Source organism: Ziziphus jujuba, chromosome 1 (genome assembly GCF_031755915.1).
Source record: "Ziziphus jujuba cultivar Dongzao chromosome 1, ASM3175591v1".
In the NCBI taxonomy this organism is placed as follows: Eukaryota; Viridiplantae; Streptophyta; class Magnoliopsida; order Rosales; family Rhamnaceae; genus Ziziphus; species Ziziphus jujuba.
This window is the reverse complement of record NC_083379.1, coordinates 34,552,900-34,578,264: the sequence shown is the minus strand read 5'-3', so window position 1 is coordinate 34,578,264 and position 25,365 is coordinate 34,552,900. Positions and strand designations below refer to the sequence as shown.

General features: G+C 32.5%; 3 protein-coding genes across 6 annotated transcripts; all 3 read right to left on the bottom strand.

Moving 5' to 3' along the window:
- Window positions 1–215: 215 nt before the first annotated feature.
- Window positions 216–3,535, bottom strand: LOC107429853 (uncharacterized). 4 transcript variants are annotated; one of them, XM_048471357.2, is made up of 4 exons: window positions 3,267–3,535; window positions 2,604–3,135; window positions 472–1,610; window positions 216–373 (listed from the first exon to the last, which is right to left on the bottom strand). In XM_048471357.2, exon 3 carries the CDS (start codon window positions 1,579–1,581, stop codon window positions 523–525), a length of 1,059 nt encoding a protein of 352 aa, XP_048327314.1. In that variant the 5' UTR covers window positions 1,582–1,610; window positions 2,604–3,135; window positions 3,267–3,535; the 3' UTR covers window positions 216–373; window positions 472–522. The 4 variants fall into 4 exon arrangements, with proteins under 4 accessions (XP_048327314.1, XP_048327323.1, XP_024925701.1 ...); XM_048471366.2 differs by having other exon boundaries at window positions 2,965–3,135; XM_025069933.3 differs by lacking the exon at window positions 2,604–3,135 and having other exon boundaries at window positions 472–1,654.
- A 2,052-nt stretch (window positions 3,536–5,587) lies between these two features.
- Window positions 5,588–11,633, bottom strand: LOC107429777 (uncharacterized). Its single transcript, XM_016040527.4, has 8 exons — window positions 8,852–11,633; window positions 8,651–8,749; window positions 8,406–8,558; window positions 7,830–7,993; window positions 6,753–6,900; window positions 6,468–6,590; window positions 6,282–6,369; window positions 5,588–6,107 (listed from the first exon to the last, which is right to left on the bottom strand). The coding sequence occupies exons 1-8, from the start codon at window positions 11,525–11,527 to the stop codon at window positions 5,941–5,943; spliced, it is 3,618 nt and encodes a 1,205-aa protein (XP_015896013.4). The 5' UTR covers window positions 11,528–11,633; the 3' UTR covers window positions 5,588–5,940.
- Window positions 11,634–21,229: 9,596 nt separating this feature from the next.
- LOC112489834 (probable disease resistance protein At4g27220) lies at window positions 21,230–24,702 on the bottom strand. The gene is made up of 2 exons (XM_048467477.2): window positions 21,754–24,702; window positions 21,230–21,623 (listed from the first exon to the last, which is right to left on the bottom strand). The coding sequence occupies exons 1-2, from the start codon at window positions 24,634–24,636 to the stop codon at window positions 21,597–21,599; spliced, it is 2,910 nt and encodes a 969-aa protein (XP_048323434.2). The 5' UTR covers window positions 24,637–24,702; the 3' UTR covers window positions 21,230–21,596.
- Window positions 24,703–25,365: the final 663 nt, after the last annotated feature.

The following is a 25,365-nucleotide window of genomic DNA, read 5'->3' as shown; positions in this document are numbered from 1 at the left end:
ACTTCAAGATAGAATTGAATTCACTCCTTAAAGATTATAAGCAAAGACAACAACCAAATAAACATGGATGACAACATTCAAGCTGTCCACTAGTAATAAAACTCGCAACAGCCAAGAGCTGACCACCACCCAAGACGAATAAAGAATTTCTTGTTAACGCAGCAACAAAAGCAAAACCGAGGAGGGGCTAAAACATATATATGTGTATATATATATATAGAAAAAGAAAACAAATAGATTAATAAAAAGTTCAAGAAATTACAATTCTTTTTCACCCTTGATAGATTCCAACAATTCCACAATCAGTGGAACAGTATGTGTGGAACAGAATCAGAGTTACAAGCGAAAAGGCTTCAAATCATCTCTGTTCCGCCTGACCAAAAAATACAACAAATTAATCACAAGTTTTTCTTCAATTGAGATAACAAAAAGTTATTGTACACACAATAATTATAAGTGATGTGAACTTACTTTTGAAACCTGAAAACTAAAACAATACAACAGATGCCACCAATAGTGTCATCATGGAAGGTTGTCTGGTGTTGTCCGTCGGCGGATGCGCTGACGTGGCCTCCAAGAACCTGATCCATCGTCTGAGGACTCATTTTCCTCTTCTCTTGAAGCAGATCTGGCTCCCTCCTCATAGCTCTCTCCCCAGAGCCTAGAAGGCCTCCTTCTGATCCTCAATCTAGTTCTTGACGCACCAGACCAGCTATTGCTCCTTGAAGAGGAACCAGTTGACCCAGGTCGAAAAACTCGAATCAGAAAAAATACAGTCAGCCAACTCCCATCATCAGTAGGTAAAATGGTGCCATCCCTGTCATCTCCCGCCATTGTTGATTGAAGTGTGCTGAGAAGGTCACCAAGATCCCATTGGTGCTCCAATCTCCTCCAATTACGCTGTCGCTCTGGGTCTGCGTCTGATGGTCGGACTAATGGGTGCTCCAGCCTTGCATGCTTCCTAAGATCAGTATAGCTGCCGCTAAAATTACACGTTTCACAAGAACAACTTCTTGACTTTGCATTCATGAAACGACGAGCAGGCTCCACAACAATCCACTCTTTTATCTGACCACGACACAGCGGGCACAAAAGCTTTGCCGGTGTCTGATTTTCACAAGAGGTGGGGGTACCTTCCTCAATTATTTCTTCTTGCATATCAGTAACTGTTGATTCTGACAGATCAGTATCTGTTGATTCTGACAGATCAGTAACTGTTGATTCTGATGTCTCAGCAGGGGACAAGTGGGTAGCTGGGAGCTGCATTTCTTCTTGTTGTAGTACAGTTGATGGGGTTTCAGCTGCAAAAGATTTGCGGAATTGATCTAGACAATTGGAGTGACGGTAACTCGTGTCACACATGTAAGGCCTGCACCCCTTCTCATGGGATGAACATATGAGGAGAACTGCATTGTGAGGGTGTTCCATGCAGACAGGGCATCTTGCATCTTCCCATTCTTTCACATTTTCCTCATTTTCAGAAGGAATTTTGGCTAGTGTTCTAGGACTAGAGCTACATGGAAATGGGGATACTCTGCAGCTATCTCGAGAAACAGAACGATCTCTTCTCTCCTTTGGCATTTTAAAACCTCAAAAATAATTCAGGCAACCTCCACAAGACAAAAGTAGAATTATTGAAACTGGAAAAGATCAACTGAGCGAAAAGCATATCAAGCACAAGAACAATTGAAAATCATAAAACTTTGTCAGGGATATGGTGTTTATGAGTAAAATTACAAATATATGAACAGAAACTAATTTAAAAAATAAAAATAAATAAAATAATAAAAAAACACCTAGCGAATATGTAACGCACAAAAAAATCCTTCCAAAATTTATGAGACCAGAGACATAACAAATATTAATCAGGAGACGTTTACACCATAGCAAATATGTAACACAGAACAAATATAATGACCAAAAGTTCTTAGTAGACATGGTTACATTCATTAGCTCCCACAAGGAAACAGAGCCCAAGAATTCACATTCACAAGGCATATAACATGAGATTTTGAACTAGAAAACTAGAAATTAAGAGAAGAATCTAAAATCTAGAACGGCAATTTCAATCACAACTGGAATCCGAGTTTCCAAATAGAGAAGCCATCCACATTTTCCATAAACAAATTAGCATTTTCAAAAAGGCCGTTCACTGCAAGGACAGACTACAATAAAAATTCATTCTCTGAGCTTTACCATACAATAAGTTGATCATCTTATTATCCTATAAGTTGACCATCTGGATCACCAACCCAGCCTTTTTAGGTTGCATCTTCAATCTCACTTCAAAATTAAAATTACTTCATACAAACAGAACATGGACAGGAAGATGAATCAAAAATTGGGAGAAAGACCCATCACGAGATAGCTTCCAACAACATCTTAGGTCAAGCACTCTAACAGTGCACATATTCCAACTCAAACTTTTATAAAATGACGTTTCCAACATAAATATTCCCTCCGACCTCCACAATCCCTAGGCAATATGATAATAGTTGGTATGGACTTGTTAGTTATTAAACATAAATATTTTCCTCGGGTACATAAAATACTTTTGATGGCTGTTGCCACAAATATACTGCAGCTGATATTGGTATTCACACCTCAATCACAAATAGCAGCAAAAGCAGAACAGCCAGGACCGCTAATCACCAAGGGGGCATAAAGATGCAACTCTCTTTCAGAAGCGTTGAATTGCAACACAACTAGGCGATGCTCTTATTCACTTTAGTGTTTCCATAAGCAACTACAACATAACGAAACTTAGCATCCCATACTTTACAGTTCAAACCCAGATGCTGTTTCTTCACCAATCAAAACTTCTAACTATTCCTTGATGAGTCAACTAATAACCACAAAACAAAAACCAAAACATTTATAAACAATTTTTTTTTTTTTTCATTTCATTTCGTTTGGTTTTCACAAATAAAAAAGCCATAATTAGGTATATATCGAAATACTTACGCAAACAAAATCCAAACCCTAACCCAATCAAATCTCCATTTCCTCACAAAATTCAGCTAAAACTCCAGCTCAAACCCCCAAAATAAATCAGGTTCGCCAACCTCTCAACCCAAAAAAATTCTCACCATATAAAACCCCTCCAATCATCATAAGCACAACTCAGTAACCGACCTAAACAAAATATTCCCAGTATATGTATATTAAAAAAAAAAAATTTTTAAGGTTGCGAAAAATATTGACCAAGATCCGACTAAAAATCGGACCCCTCCCCCCCAAAAATTGGACGAGATTTAGGGATTTACCAGATAGATGAATAGAGAATCAAATTGGATAAGTGAATCAAACTTCGGTACGCAGATTCGATTTGATATCCTGAAGAATACCCCCCCTGAAAAACCCTAAAAAGCGGTTCGATTGGCGAAGAAAAGGAAGAGAAAATGAAAAGAGAAAAAGAGAGAGAGAGAGAGAGAGAGAGAGAGAGAGAAGAGAGAAGAGGAAGCAGCTTTTCTAGGGCAGTTTCAGCTAACACAAAAACAATTTAACCCCAACCAGCAAGAAAGACCATCAAAGACGAGTTTGAGGGTAAATATATAGGGGCTTGGAATATAGGCACGTAGGGTGAGCGCTGACGTGGAATTGTGCGTTTCGCTAATTCCTTTTGGTTTTCAAATTTTTATTTTTATTTTTTATTTATTTATTATTATTATTATGATTATTATTATTTTTGGATGGTATAAATAAATAAAAATTTGAACGATTACACGAAGTCGGCGCCGTTTTGTTGTATCTGTGAAACGGTGCGATGGCATACGCTCCACTGGTTATTTGCTTAATAAATATTTGATTTATTTGAAAACAGCTGTGTTTTATTATTATTATTATTATTTTTTTTTTGGGAGTCAATCCCTCCTATATTTTCTCATTTTTTGCATTTTTTTTTAACTTCGATAATTTCCATTTTTATACAGAGAAATATCAATAAATCACATAGGATTTTTATGAGACAGCTTATAAATGAGCATCTTAAAAAAAAAAAAAAAAAATTAGATTTTTATTTTTCTTTTAAAATTAAAAATTTCCTTTTCACAGTCCCGTAAATGACTTTGATAGTAATTGAAAAACATAAATTTTGTAAAAAAATTTCTTTTTTTTGAGTGGATTTTATATATTTTTAATTTTTTCTCTATTTTTATGGAAATTACATTGTAATTTCTCTTATATAAAATTAAAAATTAGTAAGAATAACTTGCTTGTTTTATCTTTCTTATCCTTCTATTAAAAATTAATGGTATCAATTTTCTTATGAAATGCCAAATAAAATTGGTTTAATGGGTAGATGTCGGTATGGAAAAGAGAAATAATTGTAAATTAGAAAAAAAATTTGATTGGCCAAAATATTATATTAATTCATAAATATACATTATATAAGAAATTATTTATATTTATGTACCTTTCAAATGAAAAAGAATAGCCAAAAACAATTCACGTCTTGAATGAGAATTAAGAAGAAGCTAGGAGATACAGAGACCCTGGTCCTCGCGTGGGGCCTACATTTCTTTGGCTTCCCATGATAGTGGGACCCAACTCCGTCCAGACCTTTACATGTATGAACGGACTTCCCATTCCTGATTGGAAAAGACATCAAAGGCTAAATTAAAGGTCAATAAAGATGAAGTTTGATTGGATCTGATTGCTAAGACCTTAGAAACTTCATGATTAATTATTTTAATTTTAAACTTTCAAATAACGACAATAAAATTCTATATGTAATGGTTCTAAGCACTACTTTGAATTCCTGTCACCAACTCCAAAGTTTGCAGTCGAAGAAATGGGTTCCTTTTTTTCCAAGTATTTGTACAATTTCTTGGAAATCTTAGCAACATTAACATGCTAATTAACATCTTTTTCAGTTTTCAGCAAGAAGTTTTTCGAGAGGCTTCCAAGAGGAATAATGGGTTGGGAATTACATGCATCAAAGAGCAGAAAGTATATGGTAACTGCATATCGATTATAGAAGTCAATAATTGCATACAAAATTGATTGTAGATAATTGTTGAATATTTAATTAATTTTAATGAATTAATTTGAGCCACTAACTAAGATTGTTGGTCCTACTAATATTTCATCCATAAGGTGTTTGATTGCAACGAAGTCACTGCATTATTTACAGCCAAAAAACATAAAATCACTGCATTACATATTTATATATATATATATATATATATATATATATATAAAGATGGTAAAAAAGAGAGAAAGCAATTGATTTTGGTTGGTGGGAGTGAAAGGACAGAGTAGTTCATGTAGCCCACAGGGGGTGTGAAAGAGAAGCAATGCTGCAGTGGGTACATAACAGCAGGGCAATGGACCTTTTCCACATGCATAATTTGCCTGATTGCATAAAAATCATGCCAATATGGGATCCTTCCTACAACAATACAAGTGGATTCCTCTTCCATGGTTTTCTTCATTTTTTTTTTTTTTTTTTTTTTGCGGGGGGGGGGGGGGTTAATAATTCCTCTTTCATGTTATTCAATGTCCCTGGTTTATTTAATTATTTGTTTTTTTATCCGGAGCAAAATTATTTTCATATTACCCTTACCAAAATTTCATGCACATTCCATTACCAAGTCTAAAACCTCTCCATTTGAATTTCCATTTCATGAAAATATCATTTGTATAGTCCTATACATTTGAAAATTTGAAGCCTAGACAAAATTGCAACCTAAATGGAACCTTTTACGTTTTACAAACATCTGGCTGTATATTTCATACAGATGCCAGCGACTCCAAAAATAACGCCTGGCATCTGATCCTAAACTAAGGGCTGACTCGCTTTAAATCAGACATGAGAGTGGATGAAAAAAAAAGGACCTAAGTCCACATCTCAGCAGCATGCCATGTTTTCTAGTTTCTCCTAAAGTATTTACACGAAAAATCTACAGTTCAACATAGGGCTCAATTTCGACACCATTTTCATTTGATGTTCATGGTTGCTGATATGGTGCGAAGCTCCTTTGAAATCTCTGTGAAGGATGGCCTAGAATCAGGATCACGTGACCAGCACTTCTCCATCAATGACCTCCATGCTGGATCACACCAAGTTGGGATATCAGGTCGCAAATTGCCTTTAATTATACCAGCTGAAACATCAAAAAGCAAAATATTTTAATCCAACTTGCAATAATTGATGTATGGTTTTATAAACCACACAAAGATGGGATGCCAAATAAAAACCAGTACTTAAAAGGACCATATACCTCTGTCCTATGGACATATCCAGTAACCGCCATTATAAATTTCAAAATGAATAATACCTATTATGTCCTCTGAGCGCATGTTTACATAGGGTTCCTCTCCAGTCAATAACTCCCACATAACAATCCCAAATGAGTAGACATCAACCTATATACAAGCATAAAGAAACCATTACAAAAATCAGATAAGTGATCGGCATTTGGCAATAGATTTCAAATGTAACTTATATGATCTCTTTGACCTACCTTTTCAGTTACTAAGTTGTTATTACTGTTCAAAAGCTCTGGTGCCATCCATGGTATTGTACCACGTACCCCACCAGAAACAAGCGTCTTTTGCTTTATTTTAGATAAGCCCAGATCACCAATCTGAAAAACATATTCAATATTACAATTTGTACAATCAAAATAATGTAGTACTTAACAATGTCTACACAAGTTTAGTGATCACGCAAAATACTTAACTAGGAAAAGGAACGACAGAAGAAAACTGAAATTAAAACTGCAAAAAGCTCTTCCTAGGGACGTCACCTTGCATATTGGCCGTTGAGGGTCCCTCATATTCACAAGGAAATTATGAGATTTCAAATCAAAGTGGACAATGCCCTTTCCATGTAGATATTCCATACCAAAGGCTGCATCCATTGCTATAATCAGCCTCTTACGACGATCAATACTTCTGTAAATGCACAGTCAGGAGAAAATGATGTTACCTAATTAGTATCTATTAATTACAGAATATATATTGTCTAAGATTTAAAAAAAAAAAAGGGGGATTAAATAAATAATTGAAAAAAAAAAAAAAAAGGGACTGAAATAAAGTTCAAAATGAAACAGTATAACACCTAGAGTGCCTGGTTTGTCAAAATTCCAACACTTTGGACAGCAAATGGCTTTTTGCATTCTTTCTAAATACTTGCAATGCTATATACGTACAAGAGATGAGGGACAAGCTTATTAGCATTTGAAATCCCAATAGTTTCCATAAATGATGTTATATCAAATAAACTTCTAATAACCTTTTATTGTCATTGGAATCTTGTTCCCACTTCCATTTAGAGCTTAGTTGACTGAATTTATTTTCATGCAGCTTGTATTATGTAATTACTTTATAAAACCGGCTTAGGGACTTGGAAGATTAGCAAGTACAGTAGTTCAAAGCCTCCAGAAAGAAATTCTACTCTACCAAATTCATGAACTTTGAGAAGATATATAAAATTCATAATCTAACATAGCCATAACAATTTGCACCTTTCTTAACAGCTTAAGCCATACTAGGAAGGAGGACCAATAATGACAACAAAATAAATATTAACACTTCCCTCAAGTGTAGGTCCATCTATTAACTTGAAACAAAGTGCAGACCCTTCGTTGAACAACGGATGAAATTATCAAAAACAGGGGCCAAAAATATCCCAATACAAAAGCAGCTGTTGACAACTATTCAACAATATGTGACTACACAAGATACAATAACAAGGTGAAGGACATAGAATGAATTGCAAGAATAACCTTCATTTAATACTAAACAAACAAATTACCAGACATATACTGCACAAGGTGAATGACTAGGTTCATACTACATTACAGAAAGAATTTTACACATACCGATCTTTTCTTCGAAAAACTTGTTTTAAGGAGCCATTCACCATATACTCTGTCACTGTTGCCAGATTTGTCACTGGTCCATCTGTAACTACACCATAAAATGCCACTATATTTGGATGGTGAAGCTGACCAAGCATGTGAGCTTCCTTCCAGAAGTCTGCAACCTGCAGAGAAGCAAACAGAATTAATCTGTCGTACTGATTTTCAACACATTTTTCTCCCCTTTCCCTATTTATTTGGCCTCGGGAAAGTGTCATAGTTACATTTCATATTAATCATACTATGGTGATTATCTTCCATAACAATCAGGTGCTTGTGTGTGCTTGTGAATCAAAAGCCGATTGGTTACATTCAACGCTACTTAGAAAAATAAAGGAATATAAGACATCCAACATGAGAGTAAAAGGACGATGCAATCCTAACATGGTTGGAAAAGAAGATTATAGTGTATGGAAAAGTTTCAGCTAAATATTTTATAGAATGATCCAATAATCTGACAATCTAAAGAAGTCGCATTATAAAGTTGTATAACTTTTTAAATAGAACTATAGAAAGAAAATATGAAAAAATAATTACCAATCGATCCTCCTCTACTGTGCCATCAGTAAAACAACTCGGTTTAATCCTCTTAACAGCGACATCACACCCCTTCCATTTTCCATGATATACACTTCCATAAGTGCCAGAACCAAGTTCTTTTATATACTCAAGGTCACAATTTTTAATGGTCTGCAGCATAAGGTAGAAGAAGGTTTTTCAAGCCATATTCCATTAAAACTTTACTCAAATAAAACAAAGAAATTCGATATATTTGAAATTACCTGCAGCTCTCGTGTAGCAAGATGAGTATAAAATCCTGCCAGGTCACTAGGGATTCCATCGATCACCTTTGAGGATTTATGACTTTCTTTATTGTTGGTCTAAGCAAGTAGAATAACATGTCAAAGCCATGAAAGTTAACTGCTAATCAAATCAGTAAAGCTAGCCAAAATTTTAGAGTAGATTGTTCAATTGTAACAAACCTTTTCATCAATGCTTAAACTGCACAAAGAATCTTGTTGGACCTCTCCCTCTTGCACGTGATTTTTTTTCATCTCTCCTGCATTCTGGGAGGAAAGCTTAGACCCACCATGCTGTCCTTCCTCCATGAGATCAACAGCCTTAGATTGAGCTTTTAGAGTGGCATCAGAAGAAGCATCTGTGCTAGAACCAGGTGAGAATGCAGGAGGCTTAACTTCTTTGGATGACGATGGTGAAGGGTTACCCAGAAAGCTATTAACCGAAGATGCAATTTCTTCCTTGTGTACTTGTACATCTTTAGAGTCATTTCTATGGTTGCTAAGAGAATCTACGGCTACTACATCACCTAGAAATTTCTTATTATATCCCAATTCTGTTCCATTGCTATGAATCAGACCATTAGAAAAACCAGAGACGTTTGCAACCTCATAACAATGGATAGGATCAAAACTTGTGGGTATTTCACCGAAATTATCATCCAAAGTCTGAGAAGAAATTTCATACTTCTCACAATTAGAACCAGATAAGAGATCAGCCCGAGTCTTCATTGTCGTCATGCAAGGATTGGAACTCTCAATCGCATCACGAGATGAGAGAATTTGGCTGTTCAATCTGCTGCATGCTCCGGCATAAGCTAAATAAGATTCCTCAACCTTTGAATTTCTGCTCGGTGAAACTGCAGGGCCTCTCTGATCCCGTAGTTTATCATTGCTATACTGAACGTCATACAACAGAGTCTCTTTCTTATTCATGCTATAATCCTTCATATTAGCCCGTCCATTTAACACTTGCTGCTCTGGAAAAACAGACCTCTGCCTCCACGAGTGGGGATAAAATACTCTCATAGACTGCCCCTGTTTTGCTATGCTCGTATTTGGTCTGAGCACATAGTAGCTTTTTCCCATTGAATTCCTTCCATCCAATCTTGCAGCAGCTCGATGGTTACCCATTTCAGCCATGTTTCGAAGATCCTGAGCATGGTATGAACAGAGACGCTGATTTCTAGAATCGTTTACTCCAAACCTATGATTTCTTATACTGCTCCGAAAGCCATCACAAACCCTGTTGCCGTTGTACATAGAATTCTGGGGATAAGCAACTCCAGTCAAATGATCAACACAAGGAACTGAAACTGCTCCCCAAGGCATAATGTTCTCCCTGTTGAAATTGCTCATCTGCACAGGTCCAGTGTTTCTCCAATCCTGCTTAGCACCAAAGCCACACAACAAACCTTCACCATAACTTCCCAGTTGCTTCAAGTTTGACGAACCTTGCAGTGCTGAAAGCGACCCACTGGGAATCCAACACCCATTACAGAAAACGCTGCCACAGTTCACCGCCAAACATTGCGTCGAACTATTTGGTTCCACACGCAGATTCCCATCCATGGGATTCAAGGGAATGGGACGGGGCGCTGGAAACTGAACCCAATTCTCACTTCTAGGCACATGCGTACCTGCTGTTTTGCTATCTAACACGTCGAGGTCCTCAAAACTCTGAATCACCTCGTCTCTGCTAATTGAGACTTGGGGTTGTTGAGGTCCTAAATCTATCAGTGGGTGATCAAACTTTCGATTTTCACCGCAGCATACAGTTCCGGCTTCATTCTCAGCAGAAGCAAAACCCCAAACACCTTGACTGCTATGAATTTGAGCCGATTGTTTTGCCACCATTCGCTGTTTCAGCAGAATTGTTCTGAGCGAATCATCACCACAATCACACCGTACTCCACCTAAATTGTTAATAACCTTACCATCAACCTGAGCTCCAAACACCTGGTTCTCACATTTTTGAGAGTGAGACTCAAACCCATTATTAACACCACCACCACCACCACCAATTGCAGTTTCACTGTTAACACCACCACCACCAATTGTTCTGAGCGAATCATCACCACAACCACACCGTACTCCACCTAAATTGTTAACAACCTTACCATCAACCTGAGCTCCAAACACCTGGTTCTCACATTTTTGAGAGTGAGACTCAAACCCATTATTAACACCACCACCGCCACCACCAATTGCAGTTTCATATTCTAGCCCATTCAAACCCTTAATTCCCGTACAATTCCCATACAATTGATTCATCACCATCGCATTATCACCGCCATTATTGCTACACACGTAAACCCAGAGCCTGGCATTCTTACAGTAAAGCTCGAGTTTATCGTACTCGTCTATCATGCAGCGAACGTCGTCGTCGGAGGCGATCAGGACCAGAGGAGTACCGGAGTCGAAACAGGCAGGGTCCGATTCGGGAAGCTGGTATTTGAGGACGAAGGAGGTGGTTTTGGGGCATAGATCCGCAATCTTTGATCGGAGCTTCAAGAAGCTGATATTCCGGTCGACGGAGATGATACGAGTCTCGCCGCCGACGTAGCGGAGCTTGGCTGAAGGTGGACGGGTTTGGAAACAGCCATTGAAGCTGCATACGAGCTTGAGTTTCTTGAGCTGGTTATTATTATTGGTGGGTCTCTTGCGACGAGAGAGATGGTGATGATGGTGAAGAGGAGGTTCTTTCATGGAGGTTTCGTAGAGAGAGAGACCAGAGAGGGAAATTTGGTGCGAGTGTTCGTTGCGATGAGAGAGAGAGTTTATAGTTTTTGTGGAGTCTGTGACTGGGTGGTCTTCAAATTTTGCACTTGGAGTTTCTTGAAATTGCGAAGTTGCCATCATTCATTCAACTTCCTCCTTCTTCTCAGGTGTTTTTCTCGTTGGAGAGGAGAGAGAAAGTCTTCGCTTTTTAGCCTCTTGCCCTCCTAAAAATATTAGATTTTGAAGATAGAGATTGTGTAGGATTTCCGGATTTTATAGGGATTAGATTATGGGTTTTGTAGTTTACCATTGACTTTTAGGTTTAACTTCAAGATTGCCATCCTTTTCCCCTTTTTTTTTTTTTTTTTTTTTTTTTTTTTTGGGGGGGGTAATTTTGATGGAGGAAAAGTCCTTCCTTGTGTAGGAATCTTGTGATCATTTTTCACTTTCAATAGGAATCCTAATTCTTTTACATGAGCTTTAATTAATGATGTTTTCTTTTGGCATTTTCTGTTTCATTTGGACCTTAATTATTAAGCTGGGTTGCAGAGTCATGTAATTTAATGGCACAAGTAGTCTTAAACAATGCATCTAATTTAACAATGAAGACTTTATTACCATGGATAAGCATTAGAATTGGTTTTTTTAATTCTTTCGTTAAGTTAGAAATAGAAAAGATTATATAGTTAACTTATCAAAACATAATATAATGTATTAGTTGGGTCCTATTTGGTATGGTTTTGTCAAAGGCTCTTTCTAGCTTTTAAAGATTAAAAGAAAAAAAAAAACTGTTAAAAGTATTTAGATAGTTTTATGAAAGAGTTTATAACCAAAATCTTAGTAGCTTTTTAAAAAATTATTTTTGTAAAAGTTGAAATTCTAAAGTGTTCCAAAAAATGAGATATTGCATTTCAACCATCTCAAAAAGGTGATAATGGTAAAAACTAATGCTTTTTTTTTTTTTTGTGGTTATAATGATGTCGAATAATTCAAATTCTCTCAGCCCAATTGAAAAAAAAAATAAAAAATAGAAAGGATATTTCGAAAAGCTTGTATGTCACTCAAGGAGTTGGGCATAATTGCTTGTTTTGGACAGGAAATAAAAAGGGCAAGGACAGCAAGTAAAAGGTGCTTGCTGGTGAAAACTGTAGTCTATTTTTCTTTGCTTTTGAAAGTTGCAGTAAGCAAAGCAAATAAAAACAAATAAATTAAAGCAAAGCACTCACACACCGAACATAAGAGCCAAGGAAAAACAGATTTCCAAGTACCAAATCAAACATGCTGACTCAGAAAAGAGACCAAAACATATATAAATAAAACAGCCGAAAGATTTCCTTACTTTAACTATCTCAATCACCTGATTTGCTAGAACAATACCACACTAAGATTTGGTTGAGCTATGAATTATGCCTTGCCAAGAATTTTGAAATTAATAAATATTTAATATGTATAGTTCGTTCTTATGAATATATTCCCTAGATTCCTTATGAATTTCAAAGAATATAATTTACTAGAACAACCTTAATCAAAATTTTATTTGATTTCTAATTAATCCAAATTAATTAATTAAATATTCTCGGCACATTGAATGTATAATTAATATGTTAGGAACTAGGAAGACAAAGGTTTTCTACTCCACGGATATTGTTGGTAAGCATATATGTTCTTGAAATTTTTTTTTTTTTTTTTTCCGCAGGTTCTGATTGTTTTGTTTTGTTTTAGCATATATTCATTAGTTGGAGGAGCAACACCTATGTTTTGTGTGTCATGGTATATTTGGTTAGCACGAAAAGGACAATTAATGTTGGGGCATCGGAGATATTAAGAAAGTTATTCGAGGGTATTTTAGGTGGAACGAAAAAGTTATTTGCTTTGGTGGAATGAAAAGATTGGATAGTACTGGAGTGATGAGTAGTATATCAAAGTCCTAACGATATAACCTAACCACCCTTTTGTCTTTTACTCCAATCAGGAAGTCTTTTTCCTACATTCCACAATTTTATTTGATTGCATTATTTATTCAGAAAACGCTATCGTGCTCCTACAGTGACAAGTGCCAATCTCTTTATGCATTAGCCAGCCTAATAATGTATAATTTTATTGAGCAATATCAATTTTTACACTTTGTATTAGGAAGAACATAATTGGATGTTAATTTAAATAAAAACACCTTGAAAACGAGAGAGTTTTCAAAATTCTTGCAACCTACATTATTGAAAAGTTTTGGACAACTTTTTTTTTTTAATTATTGCCAATTAGTGAACCTAATTTTATTATTTGGTGAAAGGAATATGACTGAAATCTAACTCTATTAGTGGAAGCATCATAATAATTCACCATAATATTTATTAATTTCTGAAATCAATATACAAACTAATTATGGAATTTGGAATAATTGTATAGTCAATACTAATATATGAACGCATGTGAACCAATAATATAGAATAATAGACACAATTAGTAAGAGAAACTCTTTCACACATGCAAGTATTAGTAGATTGTCATTCTAGAACAAATAATTAATCGAATGGAATAAGAGAAGCTTTTATGCTTATAATTATTATTATTATTGTTATTTGGGGTTTAGAAATTCCACTTCAAAAGCATTATATAATATAATATGCTTTCAAGCGTTTATTTTTGTATACCTATTCATAGAATGTGAAATTAAAACAATTCAATATATATGACACCGATGTAGCAGTCTACCCAAAACAAACAAGTAAATAAAAAAAACAAAAAAAACACCGATGGAGCATATGTTAAATGTGGAAATGTATTCATTGCATAATTAAGTATTGCAGTATGTTGTTCATTCTTTAATTTTATTAATTTTTTTTATTAGAAAATAATAGCAATTAAATAAATCATATTAAGAATATTATTTTCCACTTAAAATGATAATTTTATTATATTTCATATTAGTCCAACAATGTTAGGCTGAATAATAATATTGTACGATCGACCACTAGTCCACCACCACATCACATGTGCATTATATGACGTATAGGAAAAATAATATTCTATCACAATACAATGAGTGCAAATAATATTCTATCAAAGAACACACACACACACCAAAAAAAAAAAAAAAAAAAAAAAAAAGAACCGTCCATGTCCATCCTAGTTCGTGAGGAACCACGAATTTGACTCTTAAAAAAGGCATTCATAATTCTGATTCATGAACATATTGTATTCTATAAAACGGTTAAAAATGAAGCAAAATAGCAAAATAAATAAATTTAAAAAAAAATTAACAAGGAAAGGTGTATGTTAAGGTTGACAACAACACCGGCGCATATTAGTATCTGGAATGCGCTCTATATCCTAAACTTCACCGTCAAGTTTGGCATATAATTTATTTACCCAAGAACGAAAAAAAAAAAAAAGGTTTGGCATATAATTCTGTGTTTTTCTTTTCCGAATTGGCTGCAAAACAGAAGATTCAAAAGTGCAACACGTGGCATTCTTAACACCCATTACCCATCTGAAAACAACAAAAGCTAGTGCTTCTTCGTCAGCCACTAGGTGACTAGTGTGGGACCGACTTCAAATCAACTGATTGATGCCACCTAACGAGAGAGAGAGAGATCAGCAATCGACGTGATAGCAATGTAGTATGAGTCATACCACGTCAATCAGAGTAAAAAAGTGGGTCCATAATATGCTTTTTGACACGTAGTCTATTACGTCCCGCCCCTAAGATTGTTGCATGTGCATTGATGTCTATGATGGCGACAGGAGTAAAAATAATTAAAACTAGATACGCACATGTACAATGCACGCATATACAATTATCATATATTATTTTTATAACAAATATAAAAAAAAAATTATAATCAAATTATATATAAAATATTATAAAAATAGCATTAAATCAAAATTTTCATTTCAACATAATTAATTTAAATTTTAAAAAATATTTTTAAAAATCACATTAGTGATTTAATTGGTAAATTTTTTATTTTTATCATAAATTAATATTTTTAATTATTTTTTATTTATAATTCTGGAGATAATAACATATAACCGTTCATAATTGAAAACTAATCTTTTAAGATAAAGTTTGATATAATTGACTTTAACTCTTATTAATGGTCATAGTATATAATACAATCAAAGGATATTATCTTCTTTTAAATTTAAAAAGCAATTTTGGATCCGATGGAATTAAAGTCATTCTTACGATAAAAATTTTTAACTCGGCATTGCTTCCTAAAATAACTTTTCCTTCAAGAACATGATTGCCAAGCATTGTAATGACCAAGCTACAAAACCCCAGAGTATTTTATAGTATTTAAAAATTCAGATGTATGAAGGTCTCTTATAAGATCAATGTTTGAATAAGTTGTATCAAAACTTAAATATGTATTTTTTTCAATTCGATTAAAGGAACTCATATATTCATTTATGGATTCAACAATGTCAAAGAATCGGATCACGTATGGCTCTTTCTTGCAAATATGATAGGTCATGAGATTGCATTGGAAAACTTTCATGAGTTTATTTTGGAAAAATAAATAAATAAATAAAAAACTTCAACTAATTAATTTCAAACCATTTTTTATATGTTATTATGGGCAATTTCGTAGGGAATCAAAGTCCTTATAAAGTGAAACAAAATCCTTGATATTAATTAAGAGATCAGAATTGACGCGTCTTCATTTGTAAGTGTTTAAGAGGTCCTCATCTCAATGAAAGTAAGCAATAATTAATATATTTATTCTCCATACCCATATATGTCTAGCCAAGTCAATTAAGGTTAATTAATATATTTATTCTCCATACCTATATATGTCTAGCCAAATCAATTAAGGTTAAGTCCATTGCCAAAAAAGAAAAAAAGTTAATTAGGATTAAGAATGAAAATTATTTGGAAAGCATTATCTAAATTCACTAGCATTCATCCGTGCAATGCACGGAATATATAACCATAATAGATGATGTAATTATAATAAATTATGTTAAATACAATTTATAATAATTAATTATATTTGAAAATTTATTTAAAAAGTTTTATTATTAATAAATATATTTGGATTTTTTTTAATCTATACTATAAAAGTTTGTTAAGAATTATAAATTTATTTTTATATATAGTACTATACAATTATGAAATTCAAATTAAAAAATTACCTATATAATTTTTTTCCATCTATGGAATTTTCCATCTATGATGAAACCATAATAGATGATGTTAAATAAAATTTATAATAATTAATTATATTTAAAAAATTATTTAAAAATTTTATTGCTAATAAGTAAATTTTGATATATATATTTTTTTCAATCTATACTATAAAAGTTTGTTAAAAATTATAAATTTGACTTCTATATATAATAATATTCAATTATGAAATTCAAATTCAAAAATTACCTATATAATTTTTTTTTTATCTATAGAATTTTCTTATTTAATTTTTCCATATGTAATTTAAATTAAATTTAAATGTATTTAAATAATATTTTCCAACTATAGAATTCAAATTCCAATTCAAATTTATTTTGTGGTTCCTTGCAAATAATTAATTTCCATATATTAAATACTCATAATATAATTTAATTATTATTATTATTATTATTATTATTATTATTATTATTATTTATCCTATAAATATATTTTTACCTTATAAGATCAATTATTTATGGAATTCAATTAAGAAATGTATTATATAATATTTTCCATCTATGATATTAAAATTCAAATTCAAATATATTTTATGATTCTTTGTAAATAATTAATTTTCTTATGTTAAATCCTTATGTTTAATTTGATTAGATAAAGAATTCAATTTAAATTAAATAATAACATCATCTATATCTCTTCCATCATCTAATATATATATATATATATATTAATTTAAGGGATATTTCTTTTTATATATATTTTAAAATATTTTTGATAAAATAATTATTTTCATGATATTTTATAAGTCATTGTTTCTATTTATAATTATTTATACCATATATAGAATATTTTTAACTCAAATAATTATTTTATTTTATTTTATGAACATGATTGTATTGTAAAATTTTCATCCAAAACGTCAATAATATTAGTCTTCAACATAAAGTTCAGTTTGTATTTGTGTCTTGGGGTCTTAAATTTGACATTGTTGAGTCCAACTATAAAATTTTGCGTTAAATACAATTGACTTTCATGAATCAGTGGATTGAAATGACGATCCAATGAACGCTTTATTATAGCGTGAATTCTTCTACCCTATAAATATTTGTTAAAATTTTTAAACCGTAAACAAAAGAATGGATACATAATATTATTATATTATTATATATATAAGATTATATTGTATAATCTATATAATAATAATAAGTACAATAATAATAATAATAATAATAATAATAATATATTTTATATAGTATATTATATGCACATGCACGATATTGTATATATTATATATAATAATAAGTATAATTATAATAATAATAATATATATTATATAGTATATTATATACACATGCACGATATTATATATAATATTGTATTGTATAATATAAACACATAATAATAATAATATTGATAAGATGTAATGAAAATTATTTAAAATAAAAAAAATGCTCATTCATTAACACCATTTCAATGCTACTAATTTCTGATTTGTCATCAAAACATGGGATCTTCCAAAGTTTTAGGACACGAATTTTGAATGTTTACTGTATTTTGTTAGCAATGATGTGATTGATAAAATTGATCTGCCTGGACATATTCTCCAAAATAAAATAAAAGTTTTATTGATGATAAATATATTTGATTTAATAATTGTATTGTTTTTTCTTGCATGCCCTCGGTCTGAATAATCTCCTGTGCCTTCTCATTTTTATCTTTTTCTTATTCATCATTTTGAAAATGTTGATAGGTAAAAGTAAATCAATAAGAAAGGATTCTTCGTCAGAACCATCTTTTTTTCATTTTTTAAGAGTTTCTACATTATATCTTGATTCAGAATCATCAATTTCTTCTAAAAATCCATAGTATGCGTATATGGTTATGATTAATATGATTATGTTTAGAATCCATTAAAAAAAAAAAACTGAGATTAAAGAATTAAAAAAAAAAAACCTTAAACTCTATAACAAAAATATGAGAGAAATAAAAACTAATAAAATATTGAATATCAAAATTTTAAAAAATCAGAAGGTGTCACTTACTAATTTATAGGCAAATATGTTTAATTTATTTGGTAAATAAAATAAAATCAAATATTAAATAATACTAAATGCAAAGGAATACTCTCTAAATCTCTAATTGTATCTATGATGTACATGCACGGGGCTATATATTTAATTATGGTTACACAAACCCATAAATATATATTTGGTAAATAATATCAAATCAAATATTTTATTAAAAATTAATTATATATATGTTTGATTATATCCATAAAAAATAAGATAATGAATGATAAATAATAAATAAAATAAAAATATTTCAAAATTATTACCATATGTAATTAAATTATATCAAAATTTAATTTTATATATATTTAATTATATCGATAAAAGATAAAATAATAAATAATAACTAATAAATAATAATAATAATAATAATAATAAAAATAAATAAAATTTAAAAAATATGTTTTTGAAAAAAATTTAAAAAAATGATATGCTGACGCATGAAATATACTATTCTTCTTTGATATATTATATAGATAATAATCATAATAATTTTAAAATAATTAATATAATTTAATATAAATTTTTTAATTATAATTTCTACCACATTTTAAAAGTTTTGTAGAAAAATATCGTAGAAATAGATATATCAAGTACTATCTAATTTTATTTCGTGGGGATGAGCGGTGGAACTTACTGTGGCTGATGTGATATATACTATACTTTATGATGCTAACGAAGTACCATATAACTGATTTTGTTTGAGAAAAGGAAAGAAAGAAAGAAAAGAAAAGAAAAAAAAAAGAATTTTGATAAATGGTGTTGGTGTTCACATATTCAATTTAAATTAAACTAAATCTTTTTAAAATTAAAAATGTATGTATTTTTCTTTTTCTCTCTCTTTTTATGTTTTGTTAAAATTTTTTCGAAGAAAATGTGTGTGAAAAAAGAATAAAAAAATGAAGAAATATTGGTAGTCTTCAAAAAAGAAATAAAGTTTCGTACAAATGGGGCATCTTTGCTGGCACAAAATACAAAATTCTAAAGAATTTGAGGCCGCACTTAGCTGACTTTTATGGAGCCATGAAGTCCACAAAAAAGAATGGTGTGCTTGTGGCCCCAAAAAAACAAAACAAAAATAAAAAGAAAAGAGAATGGTATTCATTTATTCCCAGTATTGATTCTTTAATTTGTATATAAAAAAAAAAACAAAAAAAGCAATTGTTTTTCTTTTACCATTTAGCATACCAAAAGAAAAAAGAAATCTTATAAGAAAAAAAAAAGAAAAGAAAAAACTGAATTATGGATTTTATGTTCCATGGCATGAACGCAGAGGTGGATTTCGTATAAAACAATTTCGAGAAATTTGTGGTCAGACGACCAAAAAAACTAGCAAATTTGGTTACAAAAGATTTTGGATTCATTCAATAGTCCAACAAGATTATATGTGGAATAGTCTTTTGTTAATTAGAAAAATACAAAAATTTTTTTTTCACTAAATTGTTTTTGAAGAGATAAAATTATATATGAATAAGTCAATATGATATAAGATCCACCAAAAAAAAAGGAGAAAAAAAAACTGATTTAGATCATACATGTAATCTCAAACCTCCTTTCTTTGTTTTCTTTTTTTTTTTTTTTTTTTTGAACTTCTTATCCTGTATGTTTAGTTCTATTGAGTCATTCTTTTACCCAAAAAAATAAAAAATAAAAAAATCATTAATTAAATTAAAAAGAACCACATTTTTTAAAACTAAATTTGGGCCCAGAACTTTGTTATTTTGATCGATAAGTTTCGGGGCTGTTTCATGGGCAATATACATGAAACCAGGGTTTTAATATGAATCAACTTTACAAGTCCATCAAATTTCTTTCCCCAAAATAAATACATAACACGAATCAATATTGTTGCACTAAATGGAGTATACAGAGTCTAGGAACTATGCAGCTAAATATATAAATACGGTGAAATTTAATTCAAGAATATCATTTTCTACAATAATAGCGAAGAAATGGTCCTTGAAGGAAAATTTATGCAAGCTCAAATCTCCATGGTAATACTACTCCAAAAACAACCTAATTTACCACTTAAAGTTGTGGCTTTTGTGGAAAAACCGCTTGTCAAGGCCACTAAATGATATCAAGTCTATGGTAATTTCCTCTTTGCTAAGAAAACCTCTCCCAATATTTCTATACAAAAAGCCAATAGTTAACTGAAATTAGAGTTTCAAACCAGACTTCATAAAGCTTTTAAGTCCCAGCAAAAAAAATCTAAAGGGCCTTGCATAAGCAAACAAGCTACACTTAAAACCAGTAAAAATCACATGAGGTCATGAACAATATTAATCCATCTGATTGTTCCACAGGGCACACAGAATCACCAATAAAAAGTAATCTCCCTCCTAATCCAAATTCTAAACTAATATGTTAATAAAAAATGAACTAAGTCAATAATCTCAGAGTCTTTATTGTAGATACACACATATGCTCCATGTGCAAAAGAGTACCCCAGCATATTTAAATTAACATATTAATCAACATCCTCACGCTAGAAATAATATAATATGTAACAAAATAAATAAATTATGTAATAGATTGTCAGAGCTGAAACCGTGGTCTTACAATGTGTGCCCCAAAGTAGTGTTAATTGACACATATCAACTAAGCCCAAAAGTAGTGTTAATTGACACATATCAACCAACATAGCAAAGTCCATGAGTCAAGACATTCTATTGCAGCCAAATTTTAACAAAAAAAACAAAAAATTGATTAAGAAAAGCTGATGGGATTGTTTGAGCCTGATCGCAACCGTCATTAACCAATGCAGTTGCATTGATCACTAGAGTTGATCGCTCAACACATGATAGCAATTATCATAAAATACATAACACACAAATGCAGATTATTGTAGCATACAAATTTTGACACTCCCAAAAACATAACACACTCTTGCAGTCTGGACATTAATTAAAAACATTCCCAAACTTATTGTTCAATACCATAGAGTCTCAAAACTCAGTGAAATGGCATTCCTCTTTGTTTCTCAGAGCCTCTAAACTTGGATCTCTCCATTTCAGTAAAATGGATGGTTTGGTACTTCCTAACGACCAAAAAAAAAAAAAAAAATAAAAAAATATCACATATTTGGGATGCAAAAGCTTGTCCCCCAAAAAAAAAAAAAAAAGAGAAGAGAGTAAAGCAGAAGCAGAGTGATATGTATATTAACAAACCTGGCATAAAGGTTGAAGCAGCTTGCTAGCTTCTGGGTAGTTCCATTCAAGTGAATCCCACCATTCTTTCTGTACCATGACCCTTTGCAGAGAAGGTGGAGGACATGGTTCTTTATCCAGGAATGGTATCCTCTTCAGCTTCTCGCATTCATTTATTATAACATCCTGCGAACAATCAGCAATCAAGTTTTCCTTTCCATTGCAGATGCTCTCCAATTCCGGTAGCCATTCCAATCTCAAGGTCCTCAATTTAGAGAGAGCGGATGCGTTCGTCTCCGTTATTTGATCTTCGTGTTCGGATTCCACAGCTATTATTTCCACCATCTGCTCACACCTTCTGATATCAATCTGCTCCAGCTTTTGGAGCTGCAGCAATGTCACAAGGGTGAACAATTTCTTTACATTCGGACAGTCGTGGACCTGTATCTTCCTAAGAGAAGAATAAGGGAGCGGTGAGGTTAGAGATGGTGGACTTTTCTCTACTTCGATCAAACCGAAGAAGTCGGACAACCTCACCAGTTCCAGTTCCTCAAGGGTTTGAAACAGAGGAATGCCGCTAAAAGAAGAAGAAGAAGCCAAATGCTTTAAACTATCACAGTCATAAATAGAACAGGCCTTGAAATCTGTTGCTTTCTTCAAAGACACCACATTGCACAAACTTCCTACCATGGTGCAGTTCCCGATTATCAGCAGCTCAACATCTTTAGGGACCCAAATTGGGTAATCTCCTAGAACATCACTTTCACTTGCTCTGCATTCTGTTATAAGTACAACTCTGTCGTACCCGAAATCTTTTGTATTCCCATATCCACCTTCATCGCCTCCCAACTGGATTGTGTACTTGGTTGGTCCTCCATCCGCCAAGGACTTGACATATTTGTTGAGGTGGTTGACGTCACATAGTATGCCTTGGAAAGTCTCTAGCTTTGTCAATCTTGCTAACTCTTCTCCTCTTATGCATATTCTCTTTGCCAAGCTCAAAGGAAGACCAGATTTCCGAGGACATATAAGGCATTCTAGACGTCGGAGTTTGGGTAACAACCCATCAGCTATCATGGTTATTCTAGTATGATCAATGTTGAGGTATGTCAGCATCACCAACATTTCCATGCCTTGAGGTAATTCACTAATTCCTGACTTATAAAAGTCCAGCTTCTTTAAAGCTTTGAGATTTTCTAATGATGGTACATGTTCCACTCCAAAACATTCTCTAAGCAATAAAGCAGTGAGATTCACCAAAGTAACGACTGTGTTTGGTAGACTTCTAATGAGGGTATAGGATAGATCGAGAACACTAAGACTATTCATGTTTGAGAGAAAACAATCTGGAATGCTTTTTAAGAAGAAATTAAAATTTAGCCTCAATGTTACAAGCTTAGGACACCTTGGTGACATACCAGAAGGAATGTTTGATATTCTGTTGTGCATAAGAGAAACTCTTACAAGATCCTCTTTCCATTCTTCTTCATCTGGTATGTCTTTCAATCCCACACCGGCTTCTACCATGAATCGAGGATTAGCATGATCAGTAAGTCTCAGCGCCATTTCTCTCACCAAATCATGCAACTTCACTGATTTGATCCTACAATTTTCCAATAAGGAAGCATATTCAAGCTTTTTCAACATACCAAGTCCTTTTGAAACCATATCAGCTCGCTTTGAAGTGCTCCTCAGACTAATCATTCCCTCCACGATTAAAAACTCTACCAACTCATCTCTTTCAATTTCATGATCTTCCGGATAGAGTGCGCAATAGAGAAGGCATTGTTGAAGTGACTCATCCTTCAAACGCTCGTAGCTAATTTTTAAGCTGTCAAGCACTTTCGTGTGGACCTCGTTGCCATTTAATCCCCTTGTAGACCCTTTCATTTGTTCTAATGTATCCTTCCACTCGTACTCATTGATAGCGGGTTTTAAACTCGATGCTAGTGTAACAATGGCAAGAACCACACCATGACATCTTTCAACAATTTCATCAGCAATTGGTTTCAATTTTGGATTTTTAAGGATCACATCATGACCAACTGTATCTGAGAACATTTTTTGTGCCTCCTCTTTTGGAAGAAGCCCCATTGGGAAGTCCTTACAACCCATACGCTTACAAACTTCGTAGCTTCGCGTTGACAGTACTAATTTGCATCCATTTTCCAAGCTAGGTTCAGGGATTCCTACCTGCTCGAGGTCATAAGATTCCCAGATATCGTCGAGGATCAGCACATATCTACCTTTACCCTCTAGTGCAGCTTCTATCATCGCTGCCCTTCTCATTTCATCAGTCTCTCTGCCTTTCAAAATGTCCTCTATGTTCAGCTGTTGGGCAATCGCATCTTGGAACTTGAACGCATTTGACTTTGATACTGACACCCAAATCACATTGTCAAACTTTTGTTGCTCTCCATCTAAAAGGGAGTTGTTAATGTGTTTAAGAACTGTTGTTTTACCAGTTCCTCCCATTCCATAGATCCCAATCTTTCTGACATCCTCGTCATTGATTAACCATTTCATTATTTCTTCATATACTCTTCCACTTGTAGACTCTCTTACTAATGTTGTTGTTGGTAGCTTGGCTCCAAAATTAGGATCCGTTTCAACTAAACCACCATTTACATTCTCTATCCTCCCATACAGGTCTTCCACACGTTGTATCATACCTGGAAGTTTCATTCCAATGGAAGCCCGGAAAAAGTAGTTCACTTTCTCAGCTTCTTCTCTGATACTTCTTATTTCCTCATTAATTTCTTCTACTTCGTTGAACCAAGTTTCAACTTCTTCCTTGGGTATTTTTCCTGGCCGCAGCTCTCTTTTCTTTCTCAAATCTTTATCTTTCTTTCTTGCATTTAATTCTTCCAACTTTCTATCAAGGATTTTCATGTTTTCTTTCATGCTTGTGTGATATCCCCAACATTGAGATATTGGCCCAGATACGGTTCCAAGTATTTTGAAGGCAATATCCATTGATATCCCTACAAAATCAAAATATTTTTACATCAAAAATCATGTAACAATAACTCAAATACATATATATCCAAAAAAACAAAAATTCTTATAATAAAATCTATAAGAAATTGATTAAATTACTTTTAGTTAATTATATAACAGCTAGGATTATGACACATTAAATTTGCTCAAAATATATCATTCAAATATAATCTATTTTTTTACCAAATTACTAATGGAAAAGAATGGATTTTATTAAAAATTTTAAATTGATCACCGGAAAAGGGGTAGAAGGAGATTTCATATAAAGTGACAATATATTTATTTTTTTGTGAAATTTGTAAAACATATCTTAATATACATAATAAAACCACATCTTAATAGTTTAAATTTTGACATTTAATGCTAATTTTAAATAGTATTAGAGTTCAAAATTAAAAATTAACATTTGTAAGGAATGAAAATGACTTATAAATAAAAAAAGATTGTGATAAATCTATATACTAAAAGTTTAAATTTTTAGGTTTAGTGGGAACTTAACAAAATCTTCTTTCAAAATGAAAGGGAGTATCACAATTCTCTTCTTTTTTATATATCAATTGAAGCAAAAATTATTCGATTTTAAATTGAAGGATCCACATTGACTTAAAAAAACTTCAAACCTTTAATTTTAGA

Bases quoted from the DNA above. Each gene is read 5' to 3' on its own strand.
- LOC107429853 (XM_048471357.2), bottom strand. From the start codon at position 1,581: ATGCCAAAGGAGAGAAGAGATCGTTCTGTTTCTCGAGATAGCTGCAGA.
- LOC107429777 (XM_016040527.4), bottom strand. From the start codon at position 11,527: ATGATGGCAACTTCGCAATTTCAAGAAACTCCAAGTGCAAAATTTGAA. The intron at 6,901-7,829 runs GTATGTGTAAAA...GTGCATTTACAG, and splicing joins GTTTTTCGAAGAAAAGATCG to AAGTATTGATCGTCGTAAGA. The intron at 6,591-6,752 runs GTGACGTCCCTA...TATGTTTTTCAG, and splicing joins CTCAACGGCCAATATGCAAG to ATTGGTGATCTGGGCTTATC.
- LOC112489834 (XM_048467477.2), bottom strand. From the start codon at position 24,636: ATGAAAGAAAACATGAAAATCCTTGATAGAAAGTTGGAAGAATTAAAT. The intron at 21,624-21,753 runs GTTTGTTAATAT...TTTGGTCGTTAG, and splicing joins TGCTTCAACCTTTATGCCAG to GAAGTACCAAACCATCCATT.